The sequence below is a fragment of the Aulostomus chinensis genome, chromosome 3 (genome assembly GCF_037954235.1).
Source record: "Aulostomus chinensis isolate RoL2024-O1b breed Wild chromosome 3, RoL_Achi_v1.0, whole genome shotgun sequence".
Classification (NCBI taxonomy): Eukaryota; Metazoa; Chordata; class Actinopteri; order Syngnathiformes; family Aulostomidae; genus Aulostomus; species Aulostomus chinensis.
The window spans coordinates 29,415,983-29,434,465 of NC_141322.1; the positions used below are offsets into that span (position 1 = coordinate 29,415,983).

At 47.9% G+C, this 18,483-nt stretch overlaps 4 protein-coding genes across 6 annotated transcripts; 2 read left to right on the forward strand and 2 right to left on the reverse strand.

The window, feature by feature from the left end:
* Positions 1-532: 532 nt before the first annotated feature.
* LOC147268563 (complement C1q subcomponent subunit C-like) lies at positions 533-6,665 on the reverse strand. The gene is made up of 7 exons (XM_086200256.1): positions 6,513-6,665; positions 6,095-6,217; positions 5,957-6,019; positions 5,332-5,485; positions 5,095-5,235; positions 981-1,107; positions 533-820 (listed from the first exon to the last, which is right to left on the reverse strand). The coding sequence occupies exons 2-7, from the start codon at positions 6,198-6,200 to the stop codon at positions 686-688; spliced, it is 726 nt and encodes a 241-aa protein (XP_086056382.1). The 5' UTR covers positions 6,201-6,217; positions 6,513-6,665; the 3' UTR covers positions 533-685.
* LOC147268564 (uncharacterized) lies at positions 1,555-4,649 on the forward strand. The gene is made up of 3 exons (XM_086200250.1): positions 1,555-1,717; positions 1,817-2,269; positions 2,372-4,649. Exons 2-3 carry the CDS (start codon positions 1,817-1,819, stop codon positions 3,497-3,499), a joined length of 1,581 nt encoding a protein of 526 aa, XP_086056376.1. The 5' UTR covers positions 1,555-1,717; the 3' UTR covers positions 3,500-4,649.
* Positions 6,666-7,831: 1,166 nt separating the features above from the next.
* Positions 7,832-17,784, reverse strand: LOC147268565 (complement C1q subcomponent subunit C-like). 3 transcript variants are annotated; one of them, XM_086200253.1, is made up of 9 exons: positions 17,630-17,784; positions 16,920-17,116; positions 11,912-12,011; positions 10,624-10,797; positions 10,313-10,486; positions 9,783-9,859; positions 9,203-9,319; positions 8,747-8,827; positions 7,832-8,558 (listed from the first exon to the last, which is right to left on the reverse strand). In XM_086200253.1, exons 4-9 carry the CDS (start codon positions 10,784-10,786, stop codon positions 8,412-8,414), a joined length of 759 nt encoding a protein of 252 aa, XP_086056379.1. In that variant the 5' UTR covers positions 10,787-10,797; positions 11,912-12,011; positions 16,920-17,116; positions 17,630-17,784; the 3' UTR covers positions 7,832-8,411. The 3 variants fall into 3 exon arrangements, with proteins under 3 accessions (XP_086056379.1, XP_086056380.1, XP_086056381.1); XM_086200254.1 differs by lacking the exons at positions 16,920-17,116; positions 17,630-17,784 and adding an exon at positions 13,641-13,694; XM_086200255.1 differs by lacking the exons at positions 16,920-17,116; positions 17,630-17,784 and having other exon boundaries at positions 11,912-12,014.
* On the forward strand, positions 14,444-17,167 carry LOC147268566 (uncharacterized). Its single transcript, XM_086200251.1, has 3 exons — positions 14,444-14,562; positions 14,671-15,123; positions 15,226-17,167. Exons 2-3 carry the CDS (start codon positions 14,671-14,673, stop codon positions 16,243-16,245), a joined length of 1,473 nt encoding a protein of 490 aa, XP_086056377.1. The 5' UTR covers positions 14,444-14,562; the 3' UTR covers positions 16,246-17,167.
* Positions 17,785-18,483: the final 699 nt, after the last annotated feature.

The window sequence follows — 18,483 nt, forward strand, 5'->3', positions numbered from 1 at the left end:
TCGTCTAGGACGTGACAAGAGTGTGGACCAGGACCACTTAAAAAACAACTTCCACCAACATTTTTTTTAAAGTATTTTTGCCAACCCCCGCCAGAAAATATCTGGTGACCCTCATTGGGTTTCCAACCCCGAGGTCGAGAGGTTGAGAACCACTGAACTCGATCGTCTCCGCCTCCTGAGTGATGCCAACATAGACATATCAGGTCCTAAGTGGGCCAGTTTGGTGCCAGGCAATACTCTGATATGAACCAGATGAAGGTGATATTCTGTGACTCTTCCATGTGAACAGCAGTTCCTTCACCCTCTAGCAGAATCAGGTCCCAGCTGGAGTCTGCAGTCATCGAACAAAACATGCGCAACACTGGGATCCAGATGGAAGTCAACTGGAGAAAGTTTCGTCCGTCATTTCTGTCACAGAGGCTGGAAACACTTTGAATGAATGCACAGACTTGAAATCTTCCCAGGTGATTTTATTGATTTGGTGTCACTTCTGCACAGTTACAATCGTCAAGGCAGGCGTGTATAGAAACGGTTCTTTATTCAGAAGTCCTGCACACTTTAGTCACTCATCGCGTCGCTGCTGTTGACAGCCTGGTGGTTCTGTGTATCATTCAATTGTGTGACGAGTGAGACATCATGAGGTGAAATTTGATGAAAGGTTGGGCCGTGATTTCCTCCCCGTGGCTCAGTGAGGACGCAGCAGGAAGCCGGAGAAGATGCTGTAGCCACTCGGTTTTCCTCTCATCCCTCTGTACTCTTTTGTCTCCAGCCAGACCTCCTGATCCCTGGACAGGTGCACCGCCAGCCCGCCGGACGTCACCTGGAGGGAATAAAGAGATGTGAGGGACTACGACAGAGTAGAGTCACCCATATTCTTTTGTCACGTGACCCGTTTGCTCACTGTTGTAGGCTGAGTAGATTATTTGTCTTTTTTATGATGACAATGATGAGGTAATAAAGTAAACCGGTTAAGCCCGTACCTGTCTTCTGGCATGGCGATAATCAGCGAATGACGTCAGTGGCGTGTCATCCAGCATCAGCACCACTTTGAGACGGTCCTCCAATGAGGCGTGGAACACAAAAAAGTACGTTCCTGGGACACGGCACCTGCAAGACATAGAAATGTAACTTTTCACATCTGCATTTTGTTTGCTGGTGTCTGAATCAGTTGACAAGGTCCTGAAGTTCACGCAGAGAGAAATCCTGTGACTACTTGGGCGTGGATCAGGTGTGACGACAGCGTGACTGTTCAAAACAACAATGGCGGCCCCTGAGGAAGTTGGTGTAGAGGCTAACACCGCATCGGCTCTGTCAGAGAGAATTTCAGGGACCAGAGAATGAATCAGACGTGCTGCTGCCTTCAGGTGCTGCAGGAGTCCAACAGACAACAGTTGTGAACTGAGATCCTTGGATCCTGTGATCCTTGGATCCTGTGATCCTTGGATCCTGTGATCCTTGGATCCTGTGATCCTTGGATCCTGTGATCCTTGGATCCTGTGATCCTTGGATCATGTGATCCTTGGATCCTGTGATCTTGCTACGCTGTGATCCTGTGATGTAGCAATGACATCACTCTTCCTGCTGTTGGTGTAAATGAACTCTATCAACAAACTACATCAACCAGGAACGGTTCAGATAAGCTGATCAAACCCATTCAGCATTGATTCTCCACAACTGCTCATCTGACGTGGATCTTTCTGACAACTCAGGAGTCCTGGTACGTTTTCTCACTCAGTCTGACTTTGACATGAAGGCGGCTTTCAGTGTCTTCACCCAAACACACGTGTAAATCGGTGTCTTTCATTCTCATGGACAGATGCAGCCGACAGAGGAAATCCAGGGGCTGGAGGACATCCTCATGGGTCTCCTCACGGACATGAAGAGGAAGGCGCAAATGTGGCAGCAGGAGAAGGAGAAGCTCCTGGAAGAGATGGAGCTGGAAAAAATTGGCTGGCAGCTGGAAAAGAAGCTGCTGCTGAAGGAGATGGAGCTGAGGGAGAACCTCAGCTCCCAGCAGGACACAAACAGCCTGCTGGATGATGTCATGGGGGCCAGCGGAGACATGCTGGCCCTGACTGAGTCCACAGAAGCCAGCAAAGACCAGCTGGAGGCCGAATGTTTTAAACTGTCCCAAAGGGTGGAGGAAAAGGAGAAAGAGATGGAGTCACAAAAGGAAGAGTGGGACAAAAAAATGGACTCCATGAAGGAGAAGGTGTCCCAGCTGGAGAGGGAGCTGGAGCTTCAAGTCCAGCGGAACCGGAGACTTTGGGTAAGCATGAAAGGATTCCTGATCATTTGGGCTTCAGTCTTAATCCGTTTGGTTTGTTTTCATCCGTCAGAGAACCGACTGAATGAATCTGTCTCTTTGCAGGACTTAGCCCAGAAAAGTGACTCGGAAAAGAAAAAACTCAGGAAGGCACAACGGAAGGAGAGAAAAAGGCAGAAAGCAAGGGAGGAGGAAGAGAAGAGGAGGAGAGACAAGGAGGAGAAGAAGCAGAGAAAGGAGGAGGAGAAGAAGCAGAAAGCAAAGGAGAAAGAAGAGAAGAGGCAGAAAGCCGAGGAAGAAAAGAGGCAGAAAAAGGAGGAAAAAATGAGGCAGCAGGCAAAGGCTGAGGAGGAAAAGAGGCAGAAAAAGGAGGAAAAAATGAGGCAGCAGGCAAAGGCTGAGGAGGAAAAGAGGCAGAAAAAGGAGGAAAAAATGAGGCAGCAGGCAAAGGCTGAGGAGGAAAAGAGGCAGAAAAAGGAGGAGGAGAAGAGACGGAAGAAGATGGAGGAGGAAGAAAAGAAGCGAAGGAAGGAGGAGGAAAAGAGCCAGAAGGCAAAAGAAGAGGAGGAAAAGAGGCAGAAAAAGGAGGAAGAGAAGAGACGAAAGAAAATGGAGGAGGAAGAAAAGAAGGAGGAGGAAAAGAGGCAGAAGGCAAAAGCCGAGTACGAAAAGAGGCAGAAAAAGGAGGAAGAGAAGAGACAGAAGGAAATGGAGGAGGAAGAAAAGAGGCAAAGGAAGGAGGAGGAAAAGAGCCAGAAAAATGAGGAAGAGAAGAGACGGATGGAAAAGGAGTCCCAAGAAAAGAGGCAGAATAAAATTGAGGAGGAAAAGAGCCAGAAAATGGAGGAAGAAAAGAGAAGGATGGGAAAGGAGTCCCAAGAAAAGAGGCAGAAGCCAGAAGCAAAGAGTCACACGACAAAGGAGGAGAGAAAGAGGCAGAAGGAGAAAAGTTTGCAGCACTCAAAGAAGGTGGGAGTGAGCCAGAAGGCAAAGGAGGAGGATGGAGACATCCAGAAAAAGGTGGAAAAAGAGGGGCAAAAGATGGAGAGACGGAGACGGAGGGCAAAGGAGGGAGGAGAAAAGTCTCAGGGTCCCAACCAGGATGAAAGGAGGCCAAAAATGAAGAGAGAAAAAGATGGAGAAGGAAAAACAAGAGCAAGGAAAAAGCCTGGACAGGCAACAAACAGTGTTGCTCACCTGTTCAGGGTTCAAGCGCGACCAGGTCAACTTTGAAACCTGGACAAGCAGCCGGACTCCCCAACACAAGACCCTGAAGACAGGAGCTGGCAGCTGCAGGTCCAAAGCTGTTCCTGTAGCACCTGGTAGGGGGGCAGGGGGGCAGGGGGGAGTCATCCCATGCTGGTCATGAACCCAGGAACACAGGGTCCCAAACACACTCCCTGGCCACAGCGCCACACAACCAGAGGACGTATTTAACCGAGGTGATGTCCATCCGTCAGGCTGTGGGGCTTCAAACTGACAGAGCGAAGGAGCGGAAACGTAAAAGGGAGGGAAGAGGGGAAGCAGGCCATGCAGGACACGATGACGACCGTTCAAGCCACTTTAGGTGAACGTGTGCAGGTGGAAACCCTCAACAAAGCTGGAATGGAGCCGAGGAAGAAGAGGCAGACCTCCTGGCAGCAAGACCAGGACACGTGTTGGAGCGGAGGATGTTCTTGAAGCTGAGATCGTCATGGAGATGCCCACTTCAACCTCTTGCTTAACCATGAATTTGAATAAACTGAAACAACAAAGTCACACATCTCTGCTTTCTGGATGACGATCTTGGTGTGTCGGTCCATAAACTGGACTGAAACATTGCAGCTGCTGATTGTTTTTCCTGTACTAAATGTTTTTATGAGCAAATTTCAGACTGAATGACTTTGTTTGTGTTTATTGATCACCAACATTTGTGTTGAATCATAATGTACTGGATATGACTGGACAGCAGGTGGTCTCCTCAGCTTATTGGAGGATTTCCAGTCAGGTTCCAGGTTCATCCTAGCACAGAAACAGCACTTGTCAAAGTTACCAGTGACCTCCTACTGGTACCAGATGAGGGACTGGTGTCTGTGCTGGTCTTATTAGATCTCAGTGCAGCTTTGATACTATTGACCACCATATCCTTCTATAGAGACTGGAACCTGTCAATGGCATTGAAGGAACCCCGCTAAACTGGTTTAGGTCATATTTACTAGGTCGATCTAATGATAACCCCTCTGGAACCACGACAGTCAGTTATGGTGTTCCACAAGGGTCTGTGCTTGGACCAGTCCTCTTCACCCGATACCTGCTTCCTCTAGGTCACATGTTAAGGACAACTTTCCTCTCAATGCTCCTGCATGTGTCATACATAAATCATACTCATGTGTCACTAACTCCTCTTCTTCTCCCCTCATCCCAGATCCCGGGTGCTGCTGGAGGAGGCTCCAGACCTGAAGAGGCTCAAGCTGCCCCCCGTAGCTGCACCTGCTCACGTCCCCGTCTGTCCATCAGTCTCTCCTCCTCTCTCTCTCTCTTTCTCTCTGTCCCTCTCTTTCCTTCTGTATCTCTGTCTTCCTCCATTATCTGTCTTTGTCTCTGCCCTGCTCTCTTTCGCCCCACTGGCCATCTCCACTGATCCTGGATCTGCTCAACGTTCCTGCCTGTTAAAAGGAAGGTTCTCGTTGCCTCTGTTGCAGGATGTGCAGCTGATGGAGAATTGTTGGGTGGAGGTTCATTGAAGGAGGGAGGTGCTGGACCTGCTCTGCTTGTAAAACGCCATGACAGAACCTTTGTTGTGATTTGGTGCCGTACAAATAAAACTGACTTGAGTTGACTTGACTCACCTGAAGCGCCCTGTTACGGTGTCGAAGTCGTCTTGGATGTTGGTGATGACTTGGGTGAAGCGGATGACGCTCCTCTTGTCCGGGTATTCGTTGCTTCCTCGGGCCACGCTGAAGGCTGCCAGCTGCTGGGCCCCGACAACCCTGCAGCCGCACAAAAACACATGACCAGACTCTCAAAGCAGGAATGTTGTCCACATCAGGACACCAGAGTCCCTCCTCTGGGTTGGTCTACCATACCCAGTGTCTCCTGGTTCTCCTGGAGGTCCTGGAACCCCATGGCTTCCTGGTTTTCCTGGTTCCCCATTCTGACCTCTTTTACCTTGTTCTCCCATCAGCCCCGGGTCTCCGTTCGTTCCCCTTTGTGGGCCATCGCTGTTGCGCAATGCCACCCCTGCAGGGAACAACATCCACCGGTTGCAGTACTTGCGCGAAACTTCTTAGAGCCGCTCCAAAGTTTAAACACCGAATTCTGGAACTCTTGTTCTTGGTATCTTTCTGTATGTCTGTGTGATGCGGTTAGCCTAGCTTAGCATAGGTACATGAAGCAGGGGTAAAAACAGCTAGCAAGTTCTTATTATAATGATTGAATTCACCTCTTCAGGTCACAAATGAACCTGTGTCTTGTTGGGGTATCGGTCGATCACTGGCCTCATTGTGACAGTTGGATTTATTCCAGTCCAAAGTACTGGATTTATGACGTTCCAGTCAGGGTGAAGTCACCGTTAACCATGTATATTAAGAGTTTACCGACATCAGTTACAAGTTAGTCATGAAATGTAATTATGACTGGGATTGGAAATTTTGTTAACAATGATTTATGGGGTCAGTAGTTCGATAGTGTGTGTGTGTGTGTGTGTGTGACCTTGCTCTCCCTTCTCTCCTTTCTCTCCTTCTCGCCCATCTTTGCCAGGCATCCCAGGAATACCTGAGGATCGACAGATCAACAATCAAACACAAACCCGTGCGGCCACAGGCGTGTACACAAAAACGATGTTGCTACCTGGTATCCCGGGCATCCCCGTCATTTGGCAGGTCTCCAAGGCAACCAGCAGGGGTACGGCCAAAGAGAGCAGGGCTCCGATCATGAAGCACCTCTGATGGAACATGATGGAGAGCCTGACAGCTGGAAGACGAGACGAGGAGAAATGAGAGTGAGGCAGAGAGGGAGAACTTGAAGGAAGAGCAAGCGGAGAAGCTGAGAGCTTCCTGGATCGACCCTTGACAAATAAATTTACCCCAAATTAATGCCGACAGACGTGATTTCTGAGTGAGTCCCAGCAGCAGGGAATGTCCGGCAAATATCCAAGTTCTCTTTCAGTTTAACGATACCGAAGCGTGGAAGAAGAGAGCAACACTGGCACGTTGACAGAAGCAGACTTTCCTCTTCACAAACTGGCAGATAAATGTTTGAAACTCACCTGAGAGAACAGACCGTGGAGGGAGATCCAACGCTGTGATCCAGCAAACGTAACTGAAGCTCTGAGACCTGCAACAGACGGAAGAGGAAGCTGAGATTCAGCAGCTTTACTGATCTTCAGCGCCTTCTGTCTGTAGTTCTGCATTTCCCAAGAAGAGGGAGAGAGAGAGCGAGAGGGAGAGAGAGGGAGAGAGAGAAAGAGGGAAGGAGTCAGTCGCCACCTTTACTGCATTCAGGGTTCAACTTTTTAGTGAAACGGTCAAATAAATCCTGCCAACGTGGGAAGAGACACTTTCCCTACCTAGTCAAAAGTATGTGGACACCTGACATCCAGGTGTTTCCGGGTAAAACCTGCTAACGAGCCACATTTTGGTTCCTGGCTGCAGGATTTGACGCCGTGCTGCCAGGTTCCTGATCCTGTCCACCCCGGCACGCTTCCATCCTCAACAACTAAGAAAAAAAAAAGCATTTCAGCCCCGGTCTGGGGTTACGTACAAGTTAAATCTATTCATTTTTATGGTGCCGAATTACAACAAAAGTTAATAGTTACATATCATAGATAATACTTTAAAGTGACAAAAAAAAACAGGCTCTCAGTGGGCGGCCTTCTGCCTCGTTGGGGTAAAAACGAGCCGAACCAGAGACAGAAAGGGAGAGACATTGATGGACAGACAGGTGGGGACAGAGGGACGAGGAGACTTAGACCCGAAACAAACACAATAGGGTCCTCGCCCCGGAGGAGACGAGGAGGAGGAGGAGGAGGAGGAGAGCGACAACAGAAGCTGCGAGTAGCAACAACGACCACGACGCCAGACTTGAGCACGACACGAGCGTGAAAGCGTCAACATCCGACTCTTCTCGCCGTGGTGAACGTTCATGGACGTTGTGCGCTTGAACAATAATCACGACATTCTTAGTTTCGGTTGTTTAGAAGAAATCCCCCCCCCAAGACTGAATTTGAATTTATCCTATTAAAAAGAAACTTGAGCACACGTCTGCAAACTGCGGTTTGGATGATGTCACCAGGTTGGGTTTTTTTTTCTTTCTTTTTTTTGATCAGTGGCATCTTTACCAGAAGCTTCTGCTTCTTTATTTGGATCCTCTTTATCCATCCATCCATCCATCCTGCAACACAGAGATCAACGCTGCCGTGGCCACGAGGCCGGCGTGACGAGCCCCTAGATCCAGGATCCACACCAGGCAGGGCGGCTGATCCGTCCCTTGGCTTCACCCAACGCTTCTACCGGTTGCACCCAATTTTGTGTGAGAACAAAAAACAACAACAACTTGACAAGCTTGGAATAAAATGACGCAGGCAGACAGAAACGCTAACGTGATTTTTATTGAAGGACTGGACAAATTCCACACATTTCACTTCCCGCTGAAAGAATGTCATTAACTTTGTGTATTTTGATCCAAATCAGAACCCTGGATCAACTTGGATTTTAACACTTTTTGTTGTTGTTGTTGTTCAAAATGACAGAATGCTGTGCATATTGGCATCACGACAGGACGGAAACACACCTGAACCACAGGTCGCCTGCAGGAAGCACCTCAGGTACTACAGCAGGTTGTGGTTTCTTCTCCATTTGCATCCACAATGTGGCATTAATACCAAGGTCCAGGTTTCCTCCCTCGTCATTATGTTATGATCTGTAAATTCTGAAATGATAGGTCTTGCTTTTACCGCGAGCTCACCGGTCACACTGGACACGGATCTCACACTTGGCCTTGATTGTGTTCACGAACAAACTCAGGGTTCAGGATGTCTACATGAGGAAGTAGGAAGGAAGGAAGCAGGTGAACAGATCCAGGTGCTCCCTCGCTTGGACAGCTTTGATGAAAGTGACCAGGAATCAGAGAGTTACACCGCGGGGAAATCATTGCGTGGGTTTTGTTATCAATTTGAAGCGATGAGGAAGCCGTTGAAGATGATCTGTTTGTCACGGATGTCCCTCGCGTCCTCAACTGTCTGCTGGTCCCTGAAGGACTCCAGCCAGACCCTCTGTCCGGCGTTCAGCTGCAGGACCACGCCCCCTGACAGCACCTGGAACACAGCATCGCGTTAAGGCCAAACACGATTGTGTGCGTATGAAACAGAAATCACTGGAGGATGTCAGGAGTGTCTAGAAGCACGTTTCAGGGTCCGAACTCGCTGCTCTTGAGGATGGAGACGTCAGCAGACCCTGGAGAATCGTAGCCTCCAGCCAGGAAACACGTGGCAATGAGACTGACCTGATCGTAGTTTCTGTTGTAGTCACAGAATCCCAGCTGGTTGGCCAGAGCTTCGCTGGCGATGCGCAGACACGTGCTGACCTGCAAACACACAAGCAGCGGCGCTCAACCCAGCTGATGTCAACAGATCATATCGCCGGCGGCTGGCGTTCCCTGCAGTCGCACAGTAGCGTTCTCCCCTCTTCTCTGGAGGAGAGAAGGAGTGCGGTGGATAAACACAGCAAGACGAATGATCCCGCGGGGACGCTTGCACCTGAATCCCTCTAAAACTGCTTTGGTGGTGTTGCGTCTGAATCTGCCTCAGCGGAGCTGCAAAGTCGCTTCAGTGCAGGTTGACTTTTACTCAAACTTTAACAAACCGTCAAGGGGAAAAAAGAAAAGAGCATTTATACTTGAGAGAGGCGTCAGCATTTTCCTCTCACGTGGAGAAGTGCAGCAGCGCAGCGGACGGCTTACCTTGGCCGTAGAGTGGAAGACGAAGTAGTACACACCAGGGACTCTGCAGGTGAAGTGGCCTGTAGCTATGTTAAAGTCTGCAGGCCGGTTGACCGCACTTGTCTGGTAGGTTACTATCTAAAACACACACACACACACACAAGTGATTGATGCGCTGGTGTCGTCTGAGCGTGACAAAATGATAGAAAGGTGACGGCGAATGAAAATTGTGGTGTAAAACCTGTGAAGGTGGAATAAGAAAATCTGCACGGAACAGAACGGATGGGAGGCGCCTGAGGTGGACTGACCCTTTACACGCCATCTTGTCTTCTTCCCCCGTTTAAATATTAAATTACTTTTCATCCCGCGTTTAATGCGAGATGTTTCTTGTGTCTGTGAGGTCCATTTCAGGACCACAGAATCTGAGTTCCAATGAGGAACTTTGTCACGACGCTCCACGCTGGAGCTCAAACACCGCCTCCACTCCTCTGAGGCAGGGGTTTCCTCTTTTTCTGCTCATAGAAATCAGAAATCTCCTTCTACCTTCTAAATATTTTGGAGCTTTGAGAACATTTGGAGATGAGGGAGTTGACAGTTGGACCTTGTTGTACTGAGGATAGCTGGCGTCGGTCCTGATGACGGAGAAGGCTGACATGGCCTGCTGGGAGAAGTCATCACCTGGGAGCGCACACACACACACACACACACACACACACACACACACACACACACACACACACACACACACACACACTAATTCAAGGTGTGGTTCCAGACCTGGCTCTATTTGAAAGGCATCATGACGTCACTCGCGCTGTGATTGGTGGTTCACGTTCCCAGATATCAGCCGCCACCGTTCTTTGCTCCCCCCTCCCCCTCAAAGCTGGCGGTGGTTTCACACGCGTGCGAGCCTTTTTAGTCGCTCTGACGAACAAACTTCAAGCTCGTGAACCCGGATTTGTCTGGATGACAGCGGGGGAATACGCCCTGTCTGGTGCACTGATTGCTGGGTGACACAGACGTGGTACCAGCACACAGTGGCGTTTTAGATCGAAGAGAGCGATGAAAACATGGCAGCAGAGGTCAGAAAATCAGCTGATTTCATGGCAGAAAGGAGATTTTTGTCATTACCGTGGATGACGCCCCTCCCGTCAGGCCCCGGGGTGCCAGATGGTCCAGGTAGACCTGCTGCTCCCACGTTTCCCCTGAATCCTTTGGGACCTATGGGCCCCGGCAGGCCTCGATCGCCCGTCTCCCCCTTCATCATCAGCGTGTTGGAGTCCATGGGATGGCGCCACATGAAAGCTGGAGACAAACACAGGAGAGGAGGTGGTGGCGTAACTCGAAAATGTGGAGAAAAACAACAACAACAACAACAACGAGAAAAAGAGTCCCCTTCCTCAAAACAAGCAAACAAAACGGAACAGATGACAATCGGTTACCTGACTCTCCTTTCTCTCCCTTCACTCCACTCAATCCACTTCTGCCAGGGATGCCTGGCTCTCCCGGGTGGCCATCTTTTCCTTTACAGTTCACGTCACACTGACCAGGAGACAGCAACATGGCCACGCCCACCACAACTGCCAGCCCATAATACTCTCCCATGATCTGAAACACTGGATTGGACAATCACTGGAGTTACTACCGAGCAAACTGTCCCGCTGCGTCCGGTCGCCGTGGTTGAGCTCCTTGATGCTTCTTCCTCTTTACCGCTCCTATCTCAGCACCTCGCTGGTCTCACGCCATTTCCCAACACCAAAATGTTGGCGTCCGTGAGACGAGATGGCCGCATCATCGCCCCCCCCCCCCCCCCCCACGAGAAGCGTTGCATGGTTTCTGAAAATTCAAAGCCTCTCTGGCAGAGACGATTTGAGCCGAACTTCAAATGGCGTCCATTTACGGCGAGAAACGCCTCTTAGCTGGAAAGTTAGTGGAGTCGATCTTTGACTTCATTTCTATGTTTTCTGGGGATCGACTGGGCTGATTTTCGATTCCTGTTTCTAAACAAAGAACAAAGACGACAACCAAGATCCTCCCCTCACCCAGGTGGAACTTTTAAAACAAAACACAAAAAAAGGATTAAAAACGCCTTCGTACTCTCTAGAGGTACAAATATTACAGTACTCGTAGGATAACTGCAGCAGGCACAGCATCACCTTCCTCCAGGGACAGCCAGGTCTTTAGCACCATCATCTTTGGGGTCCTGAGCTGAACACTTGGGAACCCCGATGCTAATCCTGACTTGGAGATCATATTTTTTGCCGTGGCCAGCGGTCAGGACGCCAGCGGTCAGGACGCCGGCAGGCGGCGTGATTGTGGGTCGCACGGGTTTGGTGAGGTGGGGTAGTGAAGAGCAGTCTGAAAGCCTAAGTTATCACAAGTGGCGAAACATTCTTTGCCTGTGAAAATAAACCGAGTACAGATTGCAGTTTTAATCTAAAGATGCAGGGTTGGATTAGGAAGACATAGAAGTGGAACCTCAAATAAACGCTCATCCGTGTCCCGTCTGAGTGTTGAGACCAGCCCAGCTCAAACACTGGTTTTGATGGGGACGAACACAAACATTTAGTTTCCATCGACCTCAGATACCTCGTCTGTTTTCTTAATGGGACAAAAAAAAATCTCACAAAATAAAGTTATGATTTTATGAGCTAAATACAAGTTGAAGGTGTGTGTGTGTGTTTTTAGAAAGGAAAGCATGAAGTAGATTAAAGTCGTTGTTGTACTCACCGGCTGAGTCTTCTGTGTCACCAGTGGAGATCTGAGCTGTGAGGACAAGACGAGATTTCCTCTTTTGGCGAAGAGATTTCTTATTAGACTCAAGGGAGACCTGCTGACACACACACACACACACACACACACACACACACACACACACACACACACACACACAGAAAATGAAACTCATGATCTGACAGAACAGCCAGCGATCCATAAAGCTGCTACTGGGCTTCCTCATAGTGAGTTTAACATGTTTAAGGACACAGAAAATCTTCTACAGCTTCCTTGTAATCACTGATGAAAACTTAACCATGAAACCAAAGAGAGAAAACGGAAATATAACCGCTGGACGCAAGCGGCGTGGAGTCTGACTGTGTTTTGATCTTGAGGTACCCAATAGGTTAGCAGGTGAGTGGGTTTATGTACCAAATATCACATTGCAACTAATTTTAATAAAGAAACTGCCACTAAAACTTCTAAAAAAGAGCAAAGCCACTGAACAATTAAGAGACATTGGGGCCCTCTTGTGGTGCTATCAGGCAATTGCAGCTTTTTCAAATGCCAGGGAACAACCTGGATCAAACAGGTCTGTTTTTCCCCCTCATTATCAACCTGATACTTGTGTGTGTTTTTGTCTCCACCAGGTTACATTTCTAAATAGTCTGCCTTGTTTTGTTACAAATATAATTAGATACATTTTTCATGAAAAAAATAAACACTACGCTCTCGTTTTCCTCCCCTGAAATACTGACACCCACTTTTTTATTCAATGTGAGTATTAGGTTCCTCAGGAATAAATAAAGCCAGCCATTTTGTCCTTTCGTGGAGCCAAAAACACAACAGGCCCATACAGGAAGTCAGTCCGTGTCTGACATGGTGGCCGTTACGAGTCCCATTTGTTACTTAAAGAATTCAGGAATGCCGTCGTGGTTCTGAGCAGTGAGCAGAGGAGGACAAACTGAGTTTCCGGAGTGGAGGATTTTGAGGAGGTGACACATACAAGAACGCCGATAACTCCCCCCTCTTTGCATCATTGTTACTACAATCCTCCATGAAAAGAAAGAAAACAAAACAAGACAAGTTGTGCCTTGTAGGTGGCAGGTGTCCTGACGCAAACGGAAAAAAAATACACAGGAAACCAAATTTTACAGTTATTTCCATGGTAGTTGTGTATATTTCATCATATCAAACTGCCGAAATGGAAAAACATGAAAACATGACAAAGCAGTAAAGGCCACTAAAACCCACACCAGACGTAACCAGCAGAACCAAAAACAGACGATTACAACAAAGAACGTATTAGTTATCAAATATATAAGGCATAGAACCCACTGGAACTACTCTTTGGAATTCCAAGAATATGTTTTGGATATATCTTGCTCAACCAACGAGGAAGAATGCCATCAGAACATGAGGAACAGCAGGGTTTTGCACAATGAAAAACAATTGAACGGGGAACCCTGGAGAACCAGCACAGATTTTACCGAAATTAAAGGAACACACTGGCCTTTTGAAGAATGAATTCATTCAACATCCTCCCTAGAGTTCGACAAGCAAAGGAAATGAAACAAAATTTTCTTCCAACACAGAGCCATGCTGGCACTTTCCACCCACTACCGTTCATTGTGCTAAGCTAACGGTCAGCTAGTCTCTGTGGATCTCAGCTTCCTAAAGCAGCACAGGGCAAAGAGGAGCGTCTAGCTTCTCAAAAATGATCAAACTCGGCAACTGGACTCACCTCTTGGAAGTGAAGACGTTTCGCCTCTCATCCAAGAAGCTTCTTCAGTTCTAAAATTCTGGTGGGAAGTATCAGGTATATACCCACCCAAGGGGGTGGTGGCAAAAACAAGTGGAATCTCGCTTCTAACCCCGGCTTTGGGGGATGACATACCAAAATATTTCTCCAAAAACTTCTGTTAAGTCCTTTTAAATTTAAAGGCAATTTCAGCTTTTTAAAACAGGTAACAGCCTGGATCAAACGTTTATTTCCCCTCATTCTCTACCTGATACCTCTGTGTGTTTTTGTCTCCACCAGGATACGCTGCGAAAAGGATCGCCCTGTTTTTTGTGTCAAATTATGAATGGACTTGAGGGGGAGGCCGAGGAGGAGGGAGTGACAGTCGTCTAGGACGTGACAAGAGTGCGGACCAGGACCACTTAAAAAACAACTTCCACCAACAGAAATCCTGTGACTACTTGGGCGTGGATCAGGTGTGACGACAGCGTGACTGTTCAAAACAACAATGGCGGCCCCTGAGGAAGTTGGTGTAGAGGCTAACACCGCATCGGCTCTGTCAGAGAGAATTTCAGGGACCAGAGAATGAATCAGACGTGCTGCTGCCTTCAGGTGCTGCAGGAGTCCAACAGACAACATTTGTGAACTGAGATTCTTGGATCCTTGGATCCTGTGATCCTTGGATCCTGTGATCCTTGGATGCTGTGATCCTTGGATCCTGTGATCCTTGGATCCTGTGATCTTGCTATGCTGTGATCCTGTGATGTAGCAATGACATCACTCTTCCTGCTGTCGGTGTAAATGAACTCTATCAACAAACTACATCAACCAGGAACGGTTCAGATAAGCTGATCAAACCCATTCAGCATTGATTCTCCACAACTGCTCATCTGACGTGGATCTTTCTGACAACTCAGGAGTCCTGGTACGTTTTCTCACTCAGTCTGACTTTGACATGAAGGCGGCTTTCAGTGTCTTCATATTTGTCACCCAAACACACGTGTAAATCGGTGTCTTTCATTCTCATGGACAGATGCAGCCGACAGAGGAAATCCAGGGGCTGGAGGACATCCTCATGGGTCTCCTCACGGACATGAAGAGGAAGGCGCAAATGTGGCAGCAGGAGAAGGAGAAGCTCCTGGAAGAGATGGAGCTGGAAAAAATTGGCTGGCAGCTGGAAAAGAAGCTGCTGCTGAAGGAGATGGAGCTGAGGGAGAACCTCAGCTCCCAGCAGGACACAAACAGCCTGCTGGATGATGTCATGGGGGCCAGCGGAGACATGCTGGCCCTGACTGAGTCCACAGAAGCCAGCAAAGACCAGCTGGAGGCCGAATGTTTTAAACTGTCCCAAAGGGTGGAGGAAAAGGAGAAAGAGATGGAGTCACAAAAGGAAGAGTGGGACAAAAAAATGGACTCCATGAAGGAGAAGGTGTCCCAGCTGGAGAGGGAGCTGGAGCTTCAAGTCCAGCGGAACCGGAGACTTTGGGTAAGCATGAAAGGATTCCTGATCATTTGGGCTTCAGTCTTAATCCGTTTGGTTTGTTTTCATCCGTCAGAGAACCGACTGAATGAATCTGTCTCTTTGCAGGACTTAGCCCAGAAAAGTGACTCGGAAAAGAAAAAACTCAGGAAGGCACAACGGAAGGAGAGAAAAAGGCAGAAAGCAAGGGAGGAGGAAGAGAAGAGGAGGAGAGACAAGGAGGAGAAGAAGCAGAGAAAGGAGGAAGAGAAGAAGCAGAAAGCAAAGGAGAAAGAAGAGAAGAGGCAGAAAGCCGAGGAAGAAAAGAGGCAGAAAAAGGAGGAAAAAATGAGGCAGCAGGCAAAGGCTGAGGAGGAAAAGAGGCAGAAAAAGGAGGAGGAGAAGAGACGGAAGAAGATGGAGGAGGAAGAAAAGAAGATAAGGAAGGAGGAGGAAAAGAGCCAGAAGGCAAAGGAAGAGGAGGAAAAGAGGCAGAAAAAGGAGGAAGAGAAGAGACGAAAGAAAATGGAGGAGGAAGAAAAGAAGGCGGAGGAAAAGAGGCAGAAGGCAAAAGCCGAGTACGAAAAGAGGCAGAAAAAGGAGGAAGAGAAGAGACAGAAGGAAATGGAGGAGGAAGAAAAGAGGCAAAGGAAGGAGGAGGAAAAGAGCCAGAAAAATGAGGAAGAGAAGAGACGGATGGAAAAGGAGTCCCAAGAAAAGAGGCAGAATAAAATTGAGGAGGAAAAGAGCCAGAAAATGGAGGAAGAAAAGAGAAGGATGGGAAAGGAGTCCCAAGAAAAGAGGCAGAAGCCAGAAGCAAAGAGTCACATGACAAAGGAGGAGAGAAAGAGGCAGAAGGAGAAAAGTTTGCAGCACTCAAAGAAGGTGGGAGTGAGCCAGAAGGCAAAGGAGGAGGATGGAGACATCCAGAAAAAGGTGGAAAATGAGGGGCAAAAGATGGAGAGACGGAGACGGAGGGCAAAGGAGGGAGGAGAAAAGTCTCAGGGGACAAACCAGGATGAAAGGAGGCCAAAAATGAAGAGAGAAAAAGATGGAGAAGGAAAAACAAGAGCAAGGAAAAAGCCTGGACAGGCAACAAACAGTGTTGCTCACCTGTTCAGGGTTCAAGCGCGACCAGGTCAACTTTGAAACCTGGACAAGCAGCCGGACTCCCCAACACAAGACCCTGAAGACAGGAGCTGGCAGCTGCAGGTCCAAAGCTGTTCCTGTAGCACCTGGTAGGGGGGCAGGGGGGCAGGGGGGAGTCATCCCATGCTGGTCATGAACCCAGGAACACAGGGTCCCAAACACACTCCCTGGCCACAGCGCCACACAACCAGAGGACGTATTTAACCGAGGTGATGTCCATCCGTCAGGCTGTGGGGCTTCAAACTGACAGAGCGAAGGAGCGGAAACGTAAAAGGGAGGGAAGAGGGGAAGCAGGCCATGCAGGACACGATGACGACCGTTCAAGCCACTTTAGGTGAACGTGTGCAGGTGGAAACCCTCAACAAAGCTGGAATGGAGCCGAGGAAGAAGAGGCAGACCTCCTGGCAGCAAGACCAGGACACGTGTTGGAGCGGAGGATGTTCTTGAAGCTGAGATCGTCATGGAGACGCCCACTTCAACCTCTTGCTTAACCATGAATTTGAATAAACTGAAACAACAAAGTCACACATCTCTGCTTTCTGGATGACGATCTTGGTGTGTCGGTCCATAAACTGGACTGAAACATTGCAGCTGCTGATTGTTTTTCCTGTACTAAATGTTTTTATGAGCAAATTTCAGACTGAATGACTTGTTTGTGTTTATTGATCACCAACATTTGTGTTGAATCATAATGTACTGGATATGACTGGACAGCAGGTGGTCTCCTCAGCTGAAGCGCCCTGTTACGGTGTTGCAGTCGTCTTGGATGTTGGTGATGACTTGGGTGAAGCGGATGACGCTCCTCTTGTCCGGGTATTGGTTGCTTCCTGGGGCCACGCTGAAGGCTGCCAGCTGCTGGGCCCCGACAACCCTGCAGCCGCACAAAAACACATGACCAGACTCTCAGAGCTGGAATGAAAAAAGATTAAACACCGAATTCTGGAACTCTTGTTCTTGGTATCTTTCTGTATGTCTGTGTGATGCGGTTAGCCTAGCTTAGCATAGGTACATGAAGCAGGGGTAAAAACAGCTAGCAAGTTCTTATTATAATGATTGAATTCACCTCTTCAGGTCACAAATGAACCTGTGTCTTGTTGGGGTATCGGTCGATCACTGGCCTCATTGTGACAGTTGGATTTATTCCAGTCCAAAGTACTGGATTTATGACGTTCCAGTCAGGGTGAAGTCACCGTTAACCATGTATATTAAGAGTTTACCGACATCAGTTACAAGTTAGTCATGAAATGTAATTATGACTGGGATTGGAAATTTTGTTTACAATGATTTATGGGGTCAATAGTTCGATAGTGTGTGTGTGTGTGTGTGTGTGTGTGTGTTTTAGAAAGGAAAGCATGAAGTAGATTAAAGTCGTTGTTGTACTCACCAGCTGAGTCTTCTGTGTCACCAGTGGAGATCTGAGCACGCACGCACACAGGTGAGTGTATAAATACCAAATATCAAAAATTGACACTAATTCAAATTAAGAAACTGCCACTAAAAGATCTAATCAACAAAAAAGCCACTGAACAATTAAGAGACACTGGGGCCCTCTTGTGGTGCTATCAGGCAATTGCAGCTTTTTCAAATGCCAGGGAACAACCTGGATCAAACAGGTCTGTTTTTCCCCCCCATTATCAACCTGATACTTGTGTGTGTTTTTGTCTCCACCAGGTTACATTTCTAAATAGTCTGCCCTGTTTTGTTACAAATATAATTAGATACATTTTTCATGAAAAAAATAAACACTACGCTCTCATTTTTCTCCCCTGAAATACTGACACCTACTTTTTTATTCAATGTGAGTATTAGGTTCCTCAGGAATAAATAAAGCCAGCCAATTTGTCCTTTCGTGGAGCCAAAAACACAACAGGCCCATACAGGAAGTCAGTCCGTGTCTGACATGGTGGCCGTTACGAGTCCCATTTGTTACTTAAAGAATTCAGGAATGCCGTCGTGGTTCTGAGCAGTGAGCAGAGGAGGACAAACTGAGTTTCCGGAGTGGAGGATTTTGAGGAGGTGACACATACAAGAACGCCAATAACTCCCCCCTCTTTGCATCATTGTTACTACAATCCTCCATGAAAAGAAAGAAAACAAAACAAGACAAGTTGTGCCTTGTAGGTGGCAGGTGTCCTGACGCAAACGGAAAAAAAATACACAGGAAACCAAATTTTACAGTTATTTCCATGGTAGTTGTGTATATTTCATCATATCAAACTGCCGAAATGGAAAAACATG